The sequence below is a fragment of the Urocitellus parryii genome, chromosome 6 (assembly GCF_045843805.1).
Source record: "Urocitellus parryii isolate mUroPar1 chromosome 6, mUroPar1.hap1, whole genome shotgun sequence".
NCBI lineage: Eukaryota > Metazoa > Chordata > Mammalia > Rodentia > Sciuridae > Urocitellus > Urocitellus parryii.
In genome coordinates, this window is record NC_135536.1 from 92297953 (window position 1) to 92318517 (window position 20565).

The 20565-nt window shown below is 39.4% G+C and overlaps 1 protein-coding gene across 4 annotated transcripts in view; it reads left to right on the plus strand.

The window, feature by feature from the left end:
- Sqor (sulfide quinone oxidoreductase) overlaps positions 1-19170 on the plus strand; it is a 45425-nt gene extending 26255 nt beyond the window's left edge. For all 4 annotated transcript variants that reach the window (XM_026390422.2, XM_077799453.1, XM_026390413.2 and 1 more), the window contains 7 exons: positions 2679-2732; positions 5932-6126; positions 7748-7957; positions 12400-12583; positions 17129-17196; positions 17501-17679; positions 18896-19170. In XM_026390422.2, the coding sequence (XP_026246207.1) occupies positions 2679-2732; positions 5932-6126; positions 7748-7957; positions 12400-12583; positions 17129-17196; positions 17501-17679; positions 18896-18953 (948 nt within the window). In that variant the 3' untranslated portion in view covers positions 18954-19170. The remainder of the gene's footprint in view (positions 1-2678; positions 2733-5931; positions 6127-7747; positions 7958-12399; positions 12584-17128; positions 17197-17500; positions 17680-18895) is intronic.
- The last annotated feature ends 1395 nt before the right edge of the window (positions 19171-20565 follow it).

Consider the following 20565-nt stretch of genomic DNA (forward strand, 5'->3'; position numbering starts at 1 on the left):
TCTTCCCCCACACAGTAATTTATTTGGAACAGTTCCTATAAGCGCAGTAGTAGACTTGTTCCTTCTCTGGACTTTACCTGGTTTTATTCTCTACATTGTTCCTGCTGCACTGGCCTCTCATTTCCTCAAATGTCTTTTCCTCCTCTACCCCTAGCTGACACCTACTCAGCTTTATCTTAGAAATGACCCCTTTGGGCAAGCCTTCCTTGACATATCATACCTGGGTCAAGGTTCCTCTTATTGTGCTATCACAGCATTCTGTGATTTAGTAATTATCTGATAACTTTCTCTTTCCCACTAGACTTCTCTTTCCCTGGAGGGCAGATACTGTGTCTGATGTATTAGTCATTGTACACTCAGGACCTAGCATGCTATTTGGCACATGGAAGGTGCTCAGTAAATACTTGTGAGTAAATAGTGTTTCTGTTTATTTATAAAATGGAAATAGTAATATCTACCTTACTGGCCTATTATCAGCTTTGAAAATATGAATATTCTTTGAATGGAAACATGGAAAGCACTTAGAACAGTATCAAGCACAGGGGGGATGCTCAAGGACTTTTATTATTTTTAAAAAGAATACAAGAAAAGAAGGAAAAGGAAATATTTCCTGCGTGTGCACTGTATGCAGCACAGTCTTGAATGCTGACTGAAAGCAGGTGGATCATCTCTGAGCACTTGTCGGTGCTCTTCTTTTTCTAAATTACCATGTGGCATCTATTTAGTAGATGAACTTGGAATTCTTCAAGGGATTAGCAGTCTAATTTACTAAATTCTCAGTGTCAGGATTGTCCTCCCCCAGTCCTGAATGAGGAGAGTATAGTTATCCATATTCAGCCTTCTAGTGAGGTCCAAACTGTTCTCTGTAATTGCTCCAAAGTCTTGACTGCCAGATTTTGCAATCCTTAGGGTTTAGGTCATCTGACCCAGAAACTTGAACTCATTCAAAAGACTTAAAGCTTTTATTTTATTTTATTTTTTGTTCTCTTACTGTCCAGGGCTTATTCTCCCTAATGATTCCACATCTGCCCGCTCCCCCATAATCTTAAGGTTGTCTGTTCATAGTCCTTGGAAATAATCACTGTTACACTCTAATAAATTTATGAAAGTGTGCACAGTTGACAGTGTTCCTATATTTCATCTTTAGGTCATCAACCCCAGATCCCAGGCCACCTCTCACCTCACATGCCCTGATGACATCACACAGTTCAGGCAACCATTCAATGGGTCTCTTTAGAATTAAGGAGTTCAAGGCGGGCTGGGGATGTGGCTCAAGCGGTAGCGCGCTTGCCTGGCATGCGTGCGGCCCAGGTTCGATCCTCAGCACCACATACAAACAAAGATGTTGTGTCCGCCAAAACCTGAAAAATAAATATCAAATTTCTCTCTCTCTCTCTCTCTCTCTCTCTCTCTCTGTCCCCTCTCTCTCTTTAAAAAAAAAAAAAAAAAAAAAAAAAGGAGTTCAAGGCACCAGTTGTCTATGGATAGGAAGAGCATATGAATGAAGATAATTATATCACCTGTCTACTTTGATAAATTATAATTTGTACAAGCAACTTAAATCATCCATTCATCTATCTAATAAACATTACTGAGTTCCTCACTTTAATTTAGTGACCCTGCTAGATTCTAGCAAGACATGGAATAGGAAGTAAACTTTCATCTTCTACAAGTGTTCCATGTAGTGGGAAGGGGAGAACTTCTGTGTTTCAAAGTGAGTACTATAACATCTGGCATACCGCACTAAGGGAACCCCAGGAGGGTCTGGGGTCTGGTGGCAAGGGTGACTAAATCATAGGAAAGCTTGGTGACCTCAGAGCTGAGTCTCCTGGATTCCAGGGCAGGACATTTTCAGCCACTTTTCCCCTTTGGTTTTCCAGATGAACCTGAGCATTCTTGAACCTTGGTGTCTTCTTTCTTTATCCAGGCATTCCCTCAACCTTCCAACTTTGCTTCTCCACTTGGTATGAGATCATGGCCATCATAACCCATTTCTCCTTGCTGGGCTCCTGAGTCCAGTTTAATCATTCTCCAACTGTAGTGTTTTGGTGTTCTTATACTTTTCACCCTATTTACATACTTTTTGGGCAACCTTTTTTTTTCTTATCCTAAAAACCTGCATTTTCATCATAATGTTTATGTATATTATTATCTTCCTAATGAATAATCACAACATCTCCATCTGAAGAGGGGACTTTTTCATATGTAGATCATTAAGTAAAAACAAATACACTGTATCACATCCTTTTCAATGGTTCTCAAAATAGCAGTTTACCAATTATGATATTGGTCCAATTCATGTCTTTAGATTTAAATAAAGTTGATTAGGAAGTCATTCTCTCACCCCTAAATATAAAAAAGCATATATACAAGCATTGCACAAATAAGTGTAGCATTTATTATTTTTCAATTGTGTAAAACCTAGGTGGGCTTTCAGAGGTCAGGCAGGTTACATAGTATTTGTAAAGCAGTCAGGTGAGAGGCCATAGATAAGGGGCAGGATGGCCAGTCAGAGTGAGCATCCCTCCCTGCCATTCCTACCCACTACCCTCTGCCCCAAGACATTCATAGTGACAAATGGAAACATAGTACTGACCACACACATCTGGGGCCAGAGTCATTTGTTGGGCTGCTGCTTTTTGAGGCCTGGTCTAAAATAACATCTTTTTGTGTTGCAGATCTTCTACAAATATCTTATTATTGCTCTCGGAATCCAGCTGGACTATGAGAAGGTACTGTTTGAAATTGTTCCCGTGTTACAGTGGCCTACTTATGCCAAGATCAAACACTGCATTGGGTTGCTTTGTATTTATTTTTAACAAGAAAGAAGATCTAATGAAGCCTCTCCTGGTTTTATTTCCCAGTGGTCCTTTTATGGTGTAAAAAGTCTTCTCTAAGATTCTATCAATGATAACAACGTGCTTTAGCTTTAAGCTTTAATCAGAGTTCAGCATGTGAGTGCCCTAATAGTAATTCTTGCCAAATAGCAGCCATGTCCACACTTGTGGGATGAGTTTGCTGTATTAAAGATTACATTTTACTTTCGAAGTAAGATTTAGATTATGAATTCTTAAGCAGACTTTAAGGGCAGAACATCAGCTGCTGGAAGGACATCTGGGTTTTGTTGTGCAGAGGCTGGATTTTTTAATATGAAACCAAAACATAGTAAAAACACTACCCTAGAAGGTCCTTAGCTCTTTTTTTCAGTGAGCTTGGGAACTAGATTCTAACAACCAGATTCAAGTTTATTTTTCTAAAACATTATGGTATAAATCAGTAATTGCTATGATTTCCTGAAATTGTTGGGGACTGTGGGTAAATAGTTGAAACACATAAAGCATGGGTCACAAGCTGTAGGAATGTGATGTTGCAAGAGTCTCATCTGAGGTGGCCTAAGAAAGGTCTCTGAAGTAAAAAACCCAAATCATTCCATGTGGGGGATGAGGGTGGCGAAAATGTCCTCGGGTGTTTCATGCAAAGATAAGTGTAGCATTGGCTACACTTAAAAGTGTTTCATTGGCTTCTCATTGGAGAAGCCAATGGTGAGAATGTTGCAGGACGATTTTGAGTCACGGTGTCATGGGTCATGTCTAATATAATATCAGAAAAGTTGTGGAATAGACTGTATGGAGAAAGATGTCATTGTAACTATTTTTGGGAGGTCCATACCTCCCCCACAGCCCCACAGTGTTGACTTAGCAAAGGCTGCACATCTCTATAGTACTGGTTCCCCAGCGGCCCCCAGTGCCTTGTGAGGAGGACTGAGAGACTGGTGCTGAGAATTCTTAGCATTTTGAAGCAGCTATTATTGTGGAATCTCTACAGTGTGCCAGGAACCATGCTGGAAGTGTGACACTGACTCTTTACAACTTCTCATGAGGGAGATGTTCTTATCATTATGATCAAAAGATGAGGAAACTGGGGGTAAGAGAATGCAAGTAACTTAGCCATGGCTAGCTTGCTGCTTGGCACTCTTGGATGGTACTAAATAACTACTCAGGTTAGCGTAAACCAGAAAAGAAGGGGGAGTTATTTGATAAAAATATTGAGATGTCTATGGAACTCTAGGGCAGAAATGGGGTGGGCCCCTGGGCAGGGTGGAATCTTTGGTCTGGGTTCTCTTGGGCCTAGGCAGCCTCTCTCTGCCCATCTGTCTCTGCCTCTTTCTCATGCCAGCTTCATAGGGTATCTGCACTGATCTTCGCTGTGTGACAGGACAGTCCTCAGCTTCCCAGAGCACAGCCTGTTACTGTTCAGCCAAAGGGCAGTTCTGACTCATCTCTTTGCTGACTCTCACTCCTTCCTTCTCCTCCCTGCTTGGCATCTCTCTGCTTCAAAGTCTCCAGGAAGCAACTCTGATGGATGAGGGGTCATAAACCTTCCTGAAAGGAACTTGGTTACCACTTTATGACATGTTTCCCCTTAATAACAGCTTCTTCAGACTAGAGAAAAATAATGAAGGTGATAAGAGGTTAGCTGTCTAATTATCTCTTGGAGAGTAGTTTTGCTTGGATTTGGGAGGTGTGGAAGTCCTGTGGGAAGACCCCTGGGAGGGTGATCAGAGGGCTAGGTGTCTAGTTAGGTAAGATTCTGGGTTTGTCTCTTAGCCTTACTCTGCTTCAGTTTTCTCATATGTTCTACGGGCTATTCCCTATCTCCCTCAGAGGTATAATGTGTGGTTAATATCTGTGCCAGCATAGATGAGAAACTCTGTAAACATTAAAACATGAGATGATTTTATAATCATGATAATGCTTACTATTATTGATACTGCTAATATTATTATCATATGAACTGTAATAGGAATGATAAGTAACAAAGGAATAGCTGTTCTTAACATTGAATGAAGAAAAGTAAAGAATTAAGGACACTGATGAATGACACGGTTTCCTTGAGATCCGAGGGTGTGTGGAGCGACCAGCCCATTTTGATGACTGTTTCTTGATGGTTGAGGTTGAACCTGCCCTTGTTGAGAACAGGTGCTTAAGTCTCCCTAACTCAATGTTCACTACAGTCTATGAACCCTCTAACATTTAGAGTATGCATCCAGTCAATCCTATTGGCAGTAATAAACCATTTATGGGGCATTGACTGTGTGCATGTTATTTTCCTAAGCCCTCTGCAAATGGATAGTCTCATTTACTTCTGCCAACAACCCTATGCAGCAGGTTTTTTTTAAAAATCTCCATTTTATAGATGTTAAATATAAGCTTTTCAAACCTCAGTGTGCCTCAGAATCACCTAGAGGTTGATTTGGGGGCCTGCTATCAGAGTTTCTGATTTTAGTAGGTTTAGGGTAGGGCCTGATAATCTGCATGTAAATTCTCAGGTGGTGCTGGTGCTGCTGATCTTTGAGGCCCATTGGCTTAGAAATATTAGATAATTTATTCAGGAGAATAATACTATTAATTGGAAACCTAGGACTCAGATCAGGTCTGTAGGATTCTAAAGTCCATGCTTTAAAAGTCAGTTACCTGACTTTATTGCCTTTACCTTTACCAAGAGTTTGATCTGGTACAACTTAAGGGAAGGTAATTTAAGTTTGGTATTATCAGCAATATAAATAAATGGCTCTTGGTCCCGCCTATCCTCCTTCTTCCCAGTTAGGAAACTGCTTCTCTTTAAAGGAAGTATGGCTGCCATCCTGCCCTCACTCTGAAGGTGGAAAGAGCTACATTCAAATCATAGTCCCAGGCTAGGGAGGTAGAGGGCTCCTGCAGGCTGGACCCATTCTGCAATTGGACAGGTGGCTTCAGGTACCAAGATTCTGATCTGAGAACCCTCACTCACCTGGCTGTTCTATGTGTGTGAATACTGGGGGTTAATAATAGTACTAGAATATTTGAAAATTTGTAGAAATAGCAGAGAACAAGGCTCTAAAGGTATTTGTACTTTTGTTTAAAAACAGTTTTTCTATGTGCTTGGTTGCAGATTAAAGGCCTACCTGAAGGTTTTGCTCATCCAAAAATAGGGTCCAATTATTCAGTTAAGACCGTAGAGAAGACATGGAAAGCTCTGCAGGACTTCAAGGAGGGCAATGCCATCTTTACCTTCCCAAATACTCCAGTGAAGTGTGCTGGAGCCCCCCAGAAGATCATGTATTTATCAGAAGCCTACTTCAGAAAGGTATGCTTCCTCTCCAGCACAGAGGGGAGGAGTAGACAGTGACAATACAGTGATCACCAGAAATCCATGTTTGTCCCTATCATAGAATCTTTTTTATTTCCAAATTTTTATTACATACGTACAGAATTATATAATTGGAAGTTTACAAGAAAAAAGGGAACAGTCACTCATATTCCATTTGCTCTAATAAAGCTCCTGTCATCAATTTGACATGTCCTTTCAAAGTTTTTTTACAATAGGCTTTTAAAGAATATGATTACCATTATACTGTACCCATCAATTCAGTTGTATCACATATTATTAGTCTTTATGACATACTTTTTAGTATGTGTATAAAAATCCACTGAGGAACTATATTAGAGATTGTTTAAATACCTCCATATCTGTAATTAGACAATTAATTGCAAATCATTCACTTTTCTATATAATGCCATCCTCAACTGCTTCCAATCAGATTTAAGGTTTTGAATATTTTCTTGCTCTTGATATGCATTTTTGCAAATATAAAGGTAAAATGCCAATTTTAAAGGAAAAAATGTTCATATGAAACTTTGAACTTTTGTGGAAAGAGATTTTGGGTGGGGGTGGCTTTCTCAGCTTTTTCCCAACACCCTTTGTGTAAGGGTGGATGTTTGCAGCTCAAGTTATGCCTGGCATGAGATTGTGAGGACAGCTCTTCTCACCCACTGTGCCCATGTCTGAGATGGACACTCGGGTCATCAAAGTGTGGTTTGACTAAAGACACTGACAGGACTCAAAGAAGGCTGTGGTTCTATAAAGATACCCATGGGGAGAAGGGGTATGGAAGCTGGGACTGAAGATTTGATGAATGTGCATTTGGAACTTGGCACTGGTCAGGACTCACCTGAGTTCTGTAAACTGTAACAACCCTGTAGGGTAGGGAATGAAGAGATAGCTCCAATTATCATTTCTGACTCTAAGAAAGTTTATTCTGGGTCATAAGGGGTTGACACAACCTTTTGAGGTTCTTACCCACCTATCTTCTTCATATGGTGAGATCCAGGTAAGCGAATCCTAAAAAGAGTGGAATAAATGAAAGGGCAGGAAACCAGCTGTTTCTTCCATCCTGGGAGTTCCCTTTTCAAAACTCTTTTCTCCTATGTCTTGGAAGTCCTGGGAGGAAGGTTCTCTCTCAGGTGCCATAAGATCTTAGAATATGAGAGAATACTGTCCTCTTCAGAACACCAAGGCCGTAGGAACTCTTTTATTCAGTGTTATTCCTACAGCACCCAGAACAATACCTGGCCAGTTCAAGGACTTCAGTAAATATTTATTGAGTGATGGAATGGTGAGTATATGTATAAGCAGTTCAGCTCTAATCTTTCTTTACCTGGACTTGACCTTTGCCTCTATTCTTTGGTGGAACAAACCTCCAACTCAAGGATGTGTACTTAGTTGTTGTGTCTTGGGCAGAAAATAAAAAGGAGGCATTGAATCAACCCACACCTTACCCTACCAGGTTACAGAGATGTAAAGATGCAAAAAAAGCTGACAAATTTTCTTCTGAGGGTTTTAATTCTTATCTGGGTTTAAAAAAAAAAAAACAGATGGCTAACGTATGCTCTGGTATTGGTTGTTTGTCTTCTTTCATTTTTTTTAGACTGGAAAGCGATCCAAGGCCAATATAATTTTTAACACTGCTCTTGGAACAATTTTTGGGGTTAAGAAGTATGCAGATGCCCTGCAGGAGATCATCCAGGAGAGGAACCTCACTGTGAACTACAAGCAAAACCTCATTGAAGTCCGAGCTGATAAACAAGAGGCTGTTTTTGAGAACCTGGATAAACCTGGAGAGACCCAAGTGTTTTCAGTGAGTGTCAAGGTCAAGGTGACTGCCTGAGGTCTTGTCTGCTGACCTGAGCGTGGATGTAGACTCTGGGTCCCTATCTACCGTCATCACATGCCAAGGAAGAGTGGTTAAAATGAGCATCTGAGGGCATTGGGGGGGGGGTGGAACAAAATGGGTTGGGAAGAACAAATTGGAAGAGGCTGTGTCAGTGGGAGGCAGAGGGTTTATCTACTAGTGGCAAGTGAACTTTTATCCCATTCCTTTGACTCTACTTTTCCTGGTACCACATCACTGGAAGCAGCCAAAAATATTTCACCACTTGATTGATTGATTGATTGATTGACTGATTGGTACTAGGGAGTAAACTCAGGCACTCACCACTGAGCCACATCTTCAGTCCTATTTTGTATTTTATTTGGAGGCAGGGTCTTACTGAGTTGCTTAGTGCCTCACTTTTGCTGAGGCTGGCTTTGTTGTTTTTCTTTTCTTTTTTTTTTTAAGTATTTATTTTTTAGTTGGAGTTGAACACAACATCTTTATTTATTTATGTTTATGTGGTGCTGAGGATCGAATCCCAGGCCTCACAGGTGTGAGGCCAGCGCTCTACCGCGGAGCCACAACCCCAGCCCCCTGAGGCTGGCTTTGAACTCATGATCCTCTTGCCTCAGCTTCCAGAGTCTCTGGGTTTATAGGAGTCCACACCACTTTAGTTATCACCTAAAGAGCTGAGGGAGGGTTTCCTGAAATGCAGGCTACAATGGTAGTCTCAACTTGTGGCCTGTGAGAAAAAGCCCTTCTTGTGAGCAGGAAGCAATGCTGGGAGTACTTCAAGAGTAACAGGGGTGTCTTTCACCTGTGGAAGAGACTGCCTGTTAATGTCTTTCACTTGTGCATAAAAGTCAGCATTTCAAAGTCCTTCTTGAAGAATCTGGCAGAACTCCTACCTTTTCTGGAAAGATCTAGTTTTCTTGTAAGGGCTTGGCCTTTATGTGTCTCAGTTTCTTCTGTGAAGTGTTGATAGTACTTTATAGAGGCATTACAAGGATTAAGAACAAGATGTAAGGGAACCTGGAGGAGAATATTAGTTTACACCATTCTGGCAAGAGCTGTTAGCAGTGAGGAAGCATTACACAGTCACATATTATTCATTCAGCATTTAAAGAATGAAGGGTTCCATAAAAAGGAATTTTGAGGTGAATCAAAGATCAGTCTTCTGAACATGAAAATTTCAAATTTTAAGCATTTTAGCTCAAAGTCTTTCTAAAATTGATTGCCCATATCTTCCCTTTCTTAAATGAAGTACACCGAATATCATTAAAAATGCTACTGATGACTCAGGGTCATAACTTCAAAAAACTTTTATTTGGAAAACTTTCAAATTTAGAGAAGCTGCAAAAATAAAAAGAACATAAAGAAAATTGTATAAGTTTTACCTGGATTCATTTATGGTGTTTTATGCCATTTGCTTTAGTTATATCATTTGAGCACTCTTTGTCTATCTATACACCTTTATCAATTTTACCAAAGATAAGTTAGAGACATATATCAAATATTATTATGTCCCCCTTACCCCTAAATACTTTAGTATACATTTCCTAAGTTAGGAGAATTTTATTGCATAAACATAGAAGTTCTCAACTTGGTAAATTTGGCACAGATACTTTTTTTTTTTTTTGATACTAGGGATCAAACCTGTGGGCAGTCTGTTTTTTTTTTTTTTTTTTTTCTAATTTCAAGACAGGGTTTAACTAAGTTGCCAAGGCTGGCCTAGAATTTATAATTTATAATCCTCCTGCCTCAGTCTTCCAAGTCACTGGGATCACAGGTGTGTACCACCACACCTTGTACAGATACATCATTTTAATCTACTATTTATATGCATTTTTTTTTTGTCAACTGACCCAATAGCATTGACTGTACTTTTCCTCTCCAGTACAGGACCTCAGGGACCTAATATATAGTTAAGCATTGCATTTAATTGTGATGTCTCTTTAGCCCCTTTTAAACTGGAACATTTCTTTGTCTTCTAAAACACTGACATTTTGGAATAATATAGTCCCCCTCTACCACTTGTTGAAAAAATACAATCTTCCACATTTTGGGTTTGACTACAGTTTCTTGTGATTAGTTTTGGGTGATTCTTTCTATACTGGACCATTTTATAACCAAGGTTGTGTCCTTCTAGGTAACCTCATTTGTATGCACACAATGTTCATTATCCTTTTATGGATGATGTGTATTTTGATCATCAAGTTATAATCCAGTTTTTCCATTGAATAGTTACTATTCATTTTCTACCCTGCTAATATGAAAGTCTGTAGGGGGATACCGTAAGACCATATAAACACTGTACTCATTAAAGTCTCCCTGTAAACATAGCAACCACTTGCCTAGTCTAGTCTTTACTGTGGTGGTTAGAAAATTATTGCTTTCTAACTTCATAATTCCATCTCCTCTACCAGTAGGTTCTTGGCATTCTGTCATTAAGAGCCTTTCTTCTCTTAATTACTGGTATGGACTCATGAATTTTTATTACTCCCCAATAGTTTATAATTCATTTATGGCCTTAATTATTTTGGTGCCCAGATTTGGTCAGTGGGAGCCTTCCTGCCAGTTCCTGGATCACTTGTTTTTCAGCACTTTTGTCACAGGATGTCCCTGGTCATCTGGTTCTATCAGTTCAGAGTCATCATTTTGAAGGGCCCTCATATAGTGATGTTCAGAGGGCCAACTGGAATGAGAAGGGCTAGTTATCATTTTACAAAAGGGTCTGTGTTTTTATTTCCATCTCTATCGTTTTTTTTTAAGATTGTTGTGGGGTTTTTTTATACCTTTATTTTTTTATTTATTTTTATGTGGTACTGAGGATTGAGCCCAGTGCCTCTCATATGCTAGGAGAGCGTTCTACCGCTGAGCCCCAGCCCCAGTCCCTGTGTCATTTTTTAAAAAATATTTATTTTTTAGTTACAGGTGGATATAATATCTTTTTATTTTATTTTTATGTGGTGCTGAGGATCAAACCCAGTGCCTCACTCATGCTAGGCAAGTTCTCTACCTCTGAGTCTCAACCCCAGCCCCCATCTGTATCATTTTTGCAGTTTTTGTGGCTCTCAGAAAATTGCAACTTTTAAAGATTGATTCTGCTCTCATCAGCTCTTAAATGTTATAGACTGGAATATGAAAGAACCAAACTTGTTAAAAATTTTATATAAAGTAAAAGTGAATAAAATATGGGAAAAAAGGATTATATCTGTAATACTGGAATAAGTTACCTGATATATAGTAGCTGATTGACAAATGTTGAATAAATACAACTCCCATTCATCCATCAAAGCTCAGCTCAAAGATGCCCAAACTGGGATCAGTATCTCTTTGTCTGAGTTCCCATAATACTCCCTTTACCTATTCCCTTGCAATGCAATTGCATTGATTGAGTTTCTGGTCTGTTTCTCCAGCTAGGTTCTGTACTCAAGAAGGCAGGGGTGATGGGTCTTTTAATTATATATCCTCATTACCCACACTAGCATCTGGCAATGAATAGGTATTAGAAAAATGTTTGAGTGTACAGGCAGATGAACATGTGGATTGACAAATAAAAGGAGTAAAGAATGGAAATAAAAAGTGAATGGGGGCTGGGGATGTGGCTCAAGCGGTAGCACGCCTGCCTGGCATGCGTGCGGCTGGGGTTCGATCCTTAGCACCACATACAAACAAAGATGTTGTATCTGCCGAAAACTGAAAGATAAGTATTGAAATTCTCTCTCTCTCTCTCTCTCTCTCAAAAAAAAAAAAAAATGAATGGACTGTGAGTGAGGTGCCCAAAGCATATACACTTGGGTGAAGGAACTTTACTGTGTAATTTGGTCTCTTTTACTTTGGTTCAACTATTCTCTGGATAGTTGAGTTTGCAGGTAGGGACTTGGATAAATGAATTGTTATTGTTCTTCTAGGAAATTTGTAAAGAAGGAAGATATGTGTCTCCTTTGATTGTAGGATTTTAGGTCAGCTATTCTTTCATTTCTACTCTTAATCTGAATTTTTAAAAATCCTCCAAAAGTCTTGTAATCAGTGGTTTTCAATGCTGGCTGCAAGGGAATCACCTGGGAAGCTTTTAAAATGTGCTGACTCCTGGGTTTCCAGCAGAGATTTTCATTAATTGGTCTGGAGTGCAGACCGAGGCCGGGGAGTTCAAAAATTCCCTAATGATTATAATGTTCAACCAGGATGGAGAACAAACACATAAAAAATTAAATGTACTCAATAGCCTAATAGTCTTGGATCCTCAACAGAGAGCTTATGAACGGATCTAGGTTTTCTATGGTTTTAAACATATAAACCTCTGTTTTATATCATAAAGTCTTAGAACTGGAAGGTAAGGAGTAAAGAGGGTGTGTGGGGGGAAAGCTTGTGGGGCTCTAGAGTGATTGAAAAGATGCAAATTTGGATGTTCTCCTTTTGCATAGTATGAAATGCTGCACGTGACACCGCCGATGAGCCCACCAGATGTCCTCAAGACAAGTCCCGTGGCTGATGCTGCTGGCTGGGTGGATGTAGATAAAGAAACTCTGCAGCACAAGAAATACATGAATGTGTTTGGGATCGGGGACTGCACCAACCTTCCTACGTCAAAGACCGCTGCAGCCGTAGGTAGGATACCCAGCTCTGTATCTCCTCTCAAACTGACATCTCTCCAGGTCTCCATTGTAACACAAACAAAAGTTTGGCACAAACAGTGTTATATTAATAATGGAAGTCCATTTTGTGGCCTAAAAATGACCTTGACCTCTCTGAGGCCGAAACAAGTTGTCAATGAACCTAGTGTGGTATGAAGAAGTAAACTTTTGAATGCTTTGTCCCCCCAAAGTGTGATCTTGTCTGCTTTTTCTTCCTTTTTTCTCTTTTGAAAAATTTTCTTTTTGTCCTCAAAAAAAGAAAGGATTAAGGATTAAACCCAGGGACACTCTACCACTGAGCTTCATCCCCAGCCCTTTTTATTTTATGTTGAGACAGGATCTCACTAAGTTGTGGAGGCTAGCTTTGAACGTGTGATCCTCTTGCTTCAGCCTCCAGAGTTGTGGGGTTAGAGGTGTGCACCATAGTACCCTGCTTTATCTGCCTTTTCTAGGTCAGAGGAGTTGTTTTTAGGGAAAGAACCCTAAACTTTCTAGCTCTCTAGAATTCTGGTACTTCTTATGTTGCCATACTCAAATCCCTGGCCTTCTGGGTCCCTGACACCAGACAGGCTGGCTATTATTCTCTTACCTGAAACACCATAAAAATGGAGAAGCATTTGTTTCCCTAGAAAACACATGCAAGTCAATGAAAGCTTGCAGACCAGAAAATTGTTCTGTTAAGACAAACACAGTGGAGCATGCCCTGATTGGTACACGATTAAGGCCTCAGCCTGGAAAACTAAATTCTTCACCTCCATGTTCTGCTCTAGCAGTGATGGGGAGAATTGCCTTTTAGATTGTGTCCTTTACAGACAGGAACTGTCTCCTCTGGATGTTATAAAACATGGACCTCCCTGCTGATACGTATGGTTGCATTTGTGTGAATTCCACACTTGTGGAACATACTGTACTACTTTCCCTTCTTCAACATTAACCCCATTTTGTCCCACCTATAAAAAACTTAATTATATAATATGTGTGTATAGTCACACAATAATAATATAATTCTAATATTATAATATTAATTAATATAATTATAGATAAGCTCTAGGTTATGATTTCCAATCTATTTTAATACACCTGTGTCATTTGCATTGAGATATCCACAGAGTTGAAAACTTGGGATGTAATGGGTTAAGATAGACTTTCTAAGAAAGCCTCTGAATGTCTTTTTCATCATTAGAGGTAATTTGATGGTTTGAGATTTTTAATTTCAGAAATCTGAAATTTTTAATTTCAGAAATCTCAAACCAATGAAGAATTTGAAGGCAAGTACAGTGAATACTCACATGCCATTTAGGTATTAACCAATTATTAATGCTTTTGACATTTGCTTTGTCACGATTGAAACTTTTTTGCTGAGTCATTTGAAAGCGCAGTTTAGATATGGTAATATTTTACTTTAAGTACTTCATTCTGAATCTCCTAGGAGAAAGGACATTTTCCTCCATATCTATACAAGACTATTATCATGTCCAAGAAATTTAACATTACTTAATGAAATCATGTCATATGTATAATCCAGTTTGAATTTTTCCAATTTTCCTAAAAATGTCCTTTGTAGCTCTCCCATCCCCTTTAAGTCCTGTCAAGGACCACACGCTGCACTGGTTGTCACGACTCTCCCATCTCCTTTCATCTGGAACAGGCCTTCTGAAATTTGTATTTTTGCTTTAATGACATGAGCAGTTCTGAGGGGTCTACACATCTAGACTGGTTATCTTGTAGAATATCCCACAATTTAGAAATTGTCTAGTTGGTCTATTTTTTTTTTTTTTTTTTTTTGATTGAACATGGGGCCTTGGCCCTGCTTGGCAAGTTCTCTTACTGCTGACTTACATCTCCAGCATTGTCTAGTTGTTTTCTTATGGCTAGATTCAGGTTAAGTGTTTTGGTGGGAATCTTTGTATCTCCTCTGGCCCTGCAGGAGCCATTATGCTAATTTTGTCTTGTTTTTGGTGAAGCTTGATCTTATCATTGGGTTAATTAAAGGATATACACCTCCCACTTCCTGTGGCCAAACCACCTTTTTTCTTTATAATTTATATGTAGTTTGAGGGGCAATACTTTAAATTACATTCACTTAATGCAAGCCTACCGCATTTGGTAGAAATACTGTGACTAGAGGCCCAGATTATGCAAAATTTGGCTTATTTCAAACCAACCAACCAACCAACCAACCAACTAACCCACCAACCAACAAACATGCATTTAATTCAATATTTCAGGTAGATGGTATTAAATATGGTTGAACAAAAATTACAGTTTGTTTTGTAATGGGCAAAGCCTTGCTCTCAGGCCTGTCTTCCATTGGCTCAGCTTCTATATTCCTCCAGCCATGAAGAGATCATCCCTGTTGTTTTTATATCTGCTTTCTTAGAATCTATATTCTATTATATGGTTTTTCCAGATCTATTGTACAAATCCACTCTTGGTTTGTATTTGGGTTCTTTTCAACCCATTTCATATCTAACAGTATTGCAGTGAATGCTGCTCTTTGTCATTTCACATCTGTGAATATCTATTCCAGCTTTCTCCAAGGAGGTTGGCATTTCTCATTAGGTTCCCCTCTGCCAGGCCTCTGAGTGTCCCGAGGCAAGGTTCACACTTCTTCTGCAGTCATTCCTTCCCAGACTCTCCAGACCATTATGCTATTGTGAGTAAGACCTTGTCTTGCTGTGTTGAATGTGGCTTTCTTGGGGCTTCCCGCCTTTCTCTGCTTCTCTCTGCCCTAGGAGTCTCCTTTAATTACCTATAGCACAGCACAGCCAAGACTAGGATGTGGCACTTAACAAAGATTAACTGAGGGCTTTGGCATAACAGAAGGAGGTTGTAATACAGGGAAGAGCACAACTCATATTTGCCTGTGCACTTGCACATTGAGCCTGGGCATGGAGTATGGCTGCTTACTGGGGCCATGGGCCTAACCTCTCTGCTGTGACACCAAATGGCCATGTTGCCCTGCAGCAGGGGCCTCCTCAGATCTTCTCAGTATAGATTCTAGACTCCTTATGGCCTGAAAGACAAAGTTTTCCAAAAGGGAAACATTATATTTAGAAATATTGCTAATATTGAATATTGAATAGTGGGCAATGAATAGTGGGCAATTTAATAGTTTTAAGTGGAGTTGTTTCCTTCTCTTTCTTTCTTTCTCTCTCTTTTTTTTTTGAACCTCTTTATTCTAGAGAAAAAAGAAAATCCTCATTGATTTTTTAATTTGAGCATCATCAAACTAAACTTTTCAGGCCAAGTAGAGCCTGCTGCCTATTTTTGTATAGTTGGCTAAGAACAGTTTCGATGACAGAACAATTAATGATCAGTTCAATGATATATAGCAATAACGTTTTACTTATTCTAAAAAAAAATTCATTATTCTATTAGTGAGAATTAGTAGACCTGTATTATAAAAATTTATTATATTTTGAATTTCATCAACAAGATTTTTGTGGAAAGTTGCTTTTCTTTTTTGTTATCTAAAATCTTTGCTTCTTGTGTCTTGACCCACAAGATGTAAATATTTTCTTTACAGAAAAAAATTTCTGATCCCTAATTTCCTGATTAATGTTACTTTAATGAGAGCTTTGTGATATAAAAGCAATGTATGTTTCCTTGAAAGTAAACCTAATGTTTTATCTCTGGGTACTGCTCATTTCTTTTGGTAGTCTTAATTATTCAGAATTGAACACACAGTGGGATTAGATGATATTAAGTAATTATCTCTAATATTTTTGGGTATAAAAATGCTATTGTTCTTGAGTTAAAACCTCATACCTATCAGAGATACACAGAAATATTTATGGTGAGTTGGTATGCTGCCTGCTATATAAATATTACATGTGTGCGTGCACATGTCTGTGTGTGTGCACACACACAGCATTTACAATGGGTTAGATGAAATAAGAATGGCAGTGTTCAAACATTCTCATAATAAAAAAGGCAGCTGTTCTGCTCTTGTCATTGCAAAACAAAAACACACATCTGTAGGTATGCTAAGAGAGAGAGGTCAATGTGTAGATGGATGCATATAGATCTACATCTATATCCATCTGGTCCAGCCTCACCCTGCAGAGTGGAAGTCCCAGTGTTTTACTGAGTCAGATATGTCTGGGGCTGCCAATCTAGGCTGTCTGTGAGCAGGGACACAGGGGTATCCTGGATGGCTATGGGGCACAGGGCACGCAGACCAAGCTGACAGCCATCAGCCCCCAGGAAGAGAGGGAACAGGGTTGGAGTAAGACCATCTTTATAATCCTGTTGAAGATAGTTAGTGCTTTAATTTCTAAACAATAGAGACTTCCCTGTGGACCTCTGATGAACTGAAGGACCCTCTCCCATCCCCACATACACACCTCTGCCTCTAGTAATAGAACTTCAAGATCTAAGGAGGGTCTTGTTCCACTCTAGGGTGATGGGAAATAGAATCTTCTTAACTTGTTTACATTAAAGTCATTTGCAAATTAGTTTTCATGGAAAATCTAGAAGCTTATATTTTTTTCTGACTTTTCCTTTTCTCTTATAGCTGCCCAATCAGGAATACTTGATAGAACAATTTCTCTGATTATGAAGAATCAAATACCAAAGAAGAAGGTTTGTATACCTTGCAATAATCAGTCTCAATTATCACCTTCTGTTCTGTGTGAAAGTGGTGTTTTCCCACAATTTTGCCACTTTCTTAATTAGTTTCTTCAATACAGTACTTTAGTTTTTGCCTTCAGTACTGTTTTGTGGTGACACAACATATTTTTCATTATACAAAAAATTAGGATACACACACACAAAAAAAGAAAAGAAAAACATTGTAACTACTCAGAGGAAATAATAAATTCTATAGTTTGTATATAATCCCATAAAAATGCTACTTCTCAGTCCTACAATCTCATTTCAATTTTAGTATGATGGCTATACATCCTGTCCACTGGTGACTGGCTACAACCGTGTGATTCTTGCGGAGTTTGACTACAAAGCTCAGCCACTGGAAACCTTCCCCTTCGATCAGAGCAAGGAGCGACTTTCCATGTATCTCATGAAAGCCGACCTGATGCCTTTCCTGTATTGGAATGTCATGCTAAGGTAGGTGCATCACCTGGTCCTGGTGTGGAGGGCACCCCTTTTAGCAACTGCACCACCTTATGTAGGGTCATGATTTCAAAGAGGCCTTGCAGCTTCCACCTAAAATGGGATTTGTTAATGGACGGCGCCCCCCCGCCACACACACACCTGCCTCCATGCTGTGCCATTTCTCATCAGTGATGGCAGCCCTGAAGGATTCAGAGCCTCAGCCACATTAGAAAAAGAGGGATATCCTGGGTGAGGAAAGGGGTTGGCTTTATCACCCACAGGGAATGCTGCCTCTTCTCTTCATTATTGGCAGTGAACATGACTTCTGACTTTCATGTTTTGGTCTTTTTTATTGCTGGGTGAATAAATAATAACAGTAAATCATTTTCACATGCTGCTTTACTTTTGTTTTTATTATGTTTGGGGAAAAATAAAAATGATTAGGAGCACAGACTTTGGAGTCCTGCCTCTATTTGAATGATGCATCTGCCACTTACTAGTTTTATGTCCTGGGTAAGTTGCTTAAACTCTGTGTTTAAGTTCCTTATCTGCCCAAAACTGCCCATCTCCTAAGATGGAGATTAATGTGATAACATATGAAAGAGCCAGGTAACAGTAGGCATGTAATAATAGTAGAGTAATACAAATTAATAATTCATATTCCAAAAATTGATGATATTTTTTGACTTTTCCAAACTCAGATAAGATTGGTAAGTCAGGATATCTATATCAGTGGTCATAAACCAAGAATAATTTTGCCTTCCAAGGGACATGTGGCAGTATCTGGAGACATTGTTGGTTGCCAACAACTGGAGGGATGTTACTAGCATGTAGTGAGCAAAGGCCAGGATACTGCTAAGTATCCTACAATGCATAGGATAGCCCCCTGTAATAAGTAATTATCTGGTTCAAAATCTCAATATGGCTAAGGTTGAGAAACCCTGATCATTTAATTCATGAGCAAGTGAAAGCAGTTTGCATGTAATGGAGGCTTCATACAGGTTTGCCAAATTGAGTCAGCATGTCCAGGCTCATGCTACAAGTCAATGTCAAAGCCAGGACTGGAAGTATGTTGTCTTCTCCTAGTTGTGGGATCTTAGTGGACAAATCTTACTTTGAGTGGTGATAAAAGAATGCTCTGTGAGCATCGTCTCTCTTTTAACATCCTAAAGGCTGAAGTCATCCCATCTCTTTTACCTCAAGTAACTTCTATATTATTTCTTTTTAGGGGTTACTGGGGAGGACCAGCCTTTCTTCGGAAATTGTTTCATCTGGGTATGAGTTAAAGATGGCTCAACCATGCTCTCCTTGGATGGCTTCTATATCAGAATTTCAGATGCTGATTGACCCAGAATGGAATGAAAGACTAACCCTATAAAGAGTTTCTTGCTGGATGATGGTAACTTTTTCAGTACCTCAGAACAGCCACTGTGTGGGCTGCCCAGGGTGGGCTTGGTTGTTTGGAAACATTCAAATGAAAGAATAATAGACTTCTATTTTCTAAATAAAATTTTGTCATTGATTGATTTTTTTTCTGAGATATTTCTATCTTGACCAGTAGGAATGAAAACTTATAGCATTTGGAAGAGAAAAATGGTGTTGGTAGAATAGTTTACTGCTAATCTACCATGTGTATTCAATTTATGGCTTCACAGAGCCTATTGAGGGTCACAGAAGAGTCATTTTTAGGGGACAAGATTGTTTCAAACACAGTGCATGGCAGCCTTGACTCTTCCTGTTTCAAGTCAATGTCAAAGCTAGGACTTGAAGTGGGTTGTCTTCTCCTAGTCATGGGATCTTTCCACCTTAGCAGATAATCTTACTTGTGTGCTGATAAGCATGCTCTCTGAGCATCCTGGCCTCTCTAGAGTCCTAGCTTTGACATTGACTTGTAGACTCAGCAGGTGGACTGGTAGCTCAGCTGCTGCCCTTCTCGGTCCTCTGTGCTGTTTGTGCTTTCTCCAAATAGTGAGCGAACACTATGGGGCATGAGGACCAGCACATTACTTGGGATATGGGACTCCTATACTGTGAGATTTATTCTCTGAGAGTCCCCATCAGCCTGGCTGAAGCTTTCTTAGAACTAAACTGTGCTGAATCTGAGATTTCCTGCTCAGTTCTCCTTCCTTCCGGCTCTCCTTTATCAGGATTTCAATATGCATCATGGTCTGAAAGCACACCCCACCTTTTCCTATTCTTTCTCCTTCCTCCTTCACCAATGTTTCTCCCACTAAATCTTTTGCAAATCTGATTCTCTCATGGCACCTGTTTCTTAGAGAATGTCCACACAGTGAGTTGGGTTAGAGGAATCCTGATGCATGTGGCAAGCATTTGCTCAATTCAACTCCAAATTTGGTGAAAAAGGTTGCAAATGAGTTTGCACTGGAGATATTACAGGAAATATTCCAGTTTACTTAAAGTGCAGTGGTAGCTTCAAAATAATTTGCTCCCAATCCATTGATTGTGGAAGTTTAGTTTTAATTTAGTATGGCTTCTTGAAGCCATGTACATTTCATATTTACAAATGCTCCCAAGGGGAAACACCTAACAGTCTCTATAATGCCTTATTTTTATAACACTGATTTCTGCATTTTCAGAGAATGGGGCTGCAATTCCTGGGCATGACTGAAGCTCTGGGTGGAGTAATTTTGAAATCCTTACAGAGTTAACTCAAGCCTCCTGGGTCTGTTTATGACAATGCATACTACCTTCAAGCATCAGGGAATCACTTCAGGGAGCACATTATTCCAGACAGAATTAATTGCGAAGATTGGAGGGAGCAGTGATCACTGTTGGTCAGCACAATGGGTCTCTGCTCTCATTTCTCTGAGCTAGGAAAGATAGAAATTGTACTGAAGTCCAGAAAAACTTAGTCTCTGAAATCTCATCATCTTATCA